We start from the raw sequence: 3686 nt of genomic DNA, 5'->3' as shown, positions 1-3686 counted from the left end.
ACAGTTGGAAATGAAGCAATAGTAGAGTAGGTAGGGCATTTGTCTTATGTACAATCCCTGGAAACTCATGACTTCCCAAGCATGACAGGAATAATTCCTGAGCTCAAGATCAGGACTAATCCATGAGCAATATAGGTATGGTCAAAAATTAAAAAAAAAAAGTACCACAGTTGACCAGAAGCACTTCAGTTCTATAATGAAAGATTCAGCAAAGATAATAGCGTAATGAAATGCAAAGCAGAATAATACAAATAAGAATGTGAAACAATAAGAATTGATATTGTTTCAGAATACAAAGTGGTATGAGCATCATTAACTTGTCAAACTAGAAATGATAATTTAGTAATTCTCAAACTTAAATTATTTAGATATTATTTAAAATTCTGGGTATCGCCCTTATCTCACACTTAATAAATAAGATTTTTTTTCCACTGATCCTTGCTTTATTCACGCAGTAACATCCAACAGGGGGAATCGTGTGGGTGTGGATACAAAAAGGAGGAAGATGGCATCATATAATCAACAGTTGAATTCATAGGGGCAGTGAGGCAGCTCAGCCAGTGTGGTCCAACCTAATCCAGGGAACGCTCTGCTCCCTCCACAGCTTCAAGGACAGACGCTTTACAACACTTCATCACAGTGATTAAAAACAGTCAAGATATTCAGGATGGGGCTGGCTGCTTCTAGGCTGCTGAGGAATTGAGCATCAAGGAAGTGTGTAGCAGTCTTCTACCCTTGCTGAGTGTGTGCAAGGCAGATCACAGCAGATATAGAAGACTAGTCTTCATTCCTGGGCTTACTGGAATAAATACCCTTTCAATTTCTCAGAAGGCAAACTGGAGGCGCAGAAGCACTCCCTAGAGGTGGTCTCTTGGTTTCTTATGGTCACAATCAAAAGCTACTTTGATTAAAAAAAAAAACAAAAAACACTTGTAGTGGGCTTTCCTCAAACCCACTGCACAAGTTGGGGAAGAAAATGAAAACATCCTTTTTTTATAGCAGTTTCTTTAGTTTTCAAGAGTCTTATGTGCAGTATAGGACATAAGCACACCACTTTTTTGCCATCTGAAAACTAGAATGTTTCTTCTTTTTTTTTTTTTCCCAGTTTTGGGCCACACCTGGCAGTGCTCAGGGGCTACTCCTAGCTGTCTGCTTAGAAATAGCTCCTGGCAGGCACGGGGGACCATATGGGACACCGGGATTCGAACCAACCACCTTAGGTCCTGGATTGGCTGATATCTCTACGGGCCCAGAATGTTTCTTCTTAGTGTGATAGCTGTAAGATAAACTTTCGAAGCTGTTTACTCTAGGATCCTCTTTGTTACCAATAAGGAAGAGAATTCTAAGAATGAAAGAGTACTTACTTAGCACCTTGAATTCCCTTATGTGGTAAGAGCTGGAGGGCTGGGCAGTGAGGTAGTAGCAACAATCCTCATAATGTAAAGAATTAATGTATACAAATATTCCATAACACTGGAAACAGGTTGTTTTTCCAGACTGCATGCTCCATCCCCCCCTCTTGTGTGAAACCGTCTAACTGAATTGCAAAAAGAGACAGAAATAATAACCCAGCCGAGTGTGTGCCAACTGTCCGGTTCCAATAACTCAGAATGAAAGAGCTCCCTAAAACATAAGTGAACTGCTATGTTGAATTCATCATCAAGCACAATTTTCATGAAGAAAAAAAAAAAACTGAAGGACAAACCAAATTGAATCACTGTTATAATAACTTTAATTTATCTTGCATCTTACAGAAGTCTATGAACGAACGATTTTAAAAAAGCACCTCCTTATCCCATCGTGTTTCTGACAGTTGTTAAAAGTAGGCAATGAGTATGTCAACTGCTTGCAAATCGGCATCTTGCAAGGATATCGGACCAACCAGCCACATGCCGAAGAAGTTGGCAGATTTTCTATCTTGTCTTAATACAATGGTATATCCACTCTGATGGTAAACCTGTCCAGCCAAAACTTCACAACACACTTCGAAAAATCAGTGGTTGATCAGCAAATTAGTTAGCTTTGGCACGGAGCTGTGCTCGCTTGCCTGTGACAGCCTGGAAGCCGGTTTTGATGCTGGCAACAGAGCATCGAGAATGACAAGTTTCGCACTGTAAGAAATAAAGTCGGGTGTCCTTTTGCAGGATTGTGTCTGGTGATCGGCACGTGTGACAGGTGACATATTCCTTGATATATCTTCTCAAAACATTTTCTATCTGTTTCTGCTGGAATCTTCCCTTGATTACAAGCTGGTTATTACCGTCTATAGAACCACTTGTACCCAATTCAGCCAATAAAAATGCAAGGAGATGTTTGGGTTGACGATGTAATAGTTTACAGATATCTGTAAAGTTGACGAAAGAAGTTTTCTTGGTTCCTACTCGAACAACTTGCGGAGGTTTCATCACAAATTTTCTTTTCTCTCCAGCAACCATGTCAGGGTTCTTTTCCCTCATGATGTTAAACACTCGATTCAGTAACTCCTCATATGTGTAGTCTCTTTCTGAGCCTGCCCACGCAGGGCCTGTCTGGTTACTGAATGAGATACCATCATCTTTTTTGCTGTCTTCATCCTCTAAAGCTTCATCTTTCTCTAATATTTCATCTTCATTTGGGAATTTGGCATTCTTCCTTTTCTTCTTTTTATTGCCAAGCATAATGTCAAGGTCATCCTCTGGTTCAGCAGTTTCTTGAACATCACTTTCAATCTTAAGATCCTTTATACCTTCTTCAGCTTCATCAATATCAAATATCTTTTTTGTTTTTTTCTTCTTTTTCTTCTGATTAAAGAAGTTTAAGTCATCTAGGTCATCCGAAGCATCTTTTTTCCTACTGTCTTCTTCATCAGCTTCTACATCTTTGTCCTCAGCTGGCTCTGGTTCCACTTCTTTTGTTTCTGAGGGCTGAGTTTCTTCTGTCTGGGCATCCCCTTCTTCATCTAACATAAAAGGCTTCTTCTTCTTCTTTTTCTTCTTGATCATAGTAGGATCAAAAATCATCTCGTCCCCCAACATGGCTGCGTCTCGAGCGGGCACGGCGCGGCCTCGTCCAGGCAGAAGGTCCGTCGGTCCGCCCGTCAACAAACAATAAATAAGAATTTTAAAGGAAAAAACTAGACATCTTAAATTAAAAGAATACACCTAGACATTTGTATTTTAGAATATTATTTATGGTCAGAAATTTGAGAACCTTGGGAGTATTGGTATTTTAATTAATAGCAATGACAGAAACTCAAACTTGTGTATTAAAATTAAGTTAAAACCACTGCCTCATGATGCACAGACGAAATATAGATGTCTGAAAAAGTTTCTTTCTGAGGAACTAAGACTTCAGATGTCACTTTTATTTTTTGATACTATATCAAATGAAAGATTGATTGGAAGCACAATAAGAAGGGTAAAAGAATTCTTCGTAAGGGTTTTCTCATGAAGGAAAAGAAACCCCAAGGGAAAGAATCAGAATGTCCTTATATTGGAGTGAGTAAACCCTGCTGATCAATAAGCTTGTTCCACAGAAGACTAAAACTTCCCACCGCAGGACAGTGCTCTGCGGGGGCAGAAACGCAGGGCTAAACACAATGGGTGGAGTTTCTATGAAAGGACCAGAGGTGGGGAACATGGAGAGTGAAACCCAGAGGAGGAAAAGCTACTCTTTTAATCCCTTTCAAAATACTTTTCATTTGAAAT

At 39.6% G+C, this 3686-nt stretch overlaps 1 protein-coding gene across 1 annotated transcript; it reads right to left on the bottom strand.

Annotated features, from left to right (window-relative positions):
- Positions 1–1710: 1710 nt before the first annotated feature.
- Positions 1711–3053, bottom strand: LOC126025711 (eukaryotic translation initiation factor 2 subunit 2-like). The gene has a single exon (XM_049785505.1). The coding sequence runs from the start codon at positions 3012–3014 to the stop codon at positions 2013–2015; it is 1002 nt and encodes a 333-aa protein (XP_049641462.1). The 5' UTR covers positions 3015–3053; the 3' UTR covers positions 1711–2012.
- Positions 3054–3686: the final 633 nt, after the last annotated feature.

The sequence above is a fragment of the Suncus etruscus genome, chromosome 13, assembly GCF_024139225.1.
Source record: "Suncus etruscus isolate mSunEtr1 chromosome 13, mSunEtr1.pri.cur, whole genome shotgun sequence".
Lineage (NCBI taxonomy): Eukaryota > Metazoa > Chordata > Mammalia > Eulipotyphla > Soricidae > Suncus > Suncus etruscus.
This window is presented reverse-complemented; position numbering and strand designations above follow the sequence as displayed.

Coding starts and splice junctions, on each gene's coding strand:
- LOC126025711 (XM_049785505.1), bottom strand. CDS start 3,014: ATGTTGGGGGACGAGATGATTTTTGATCCTACTATGATCAAGAAGAAA.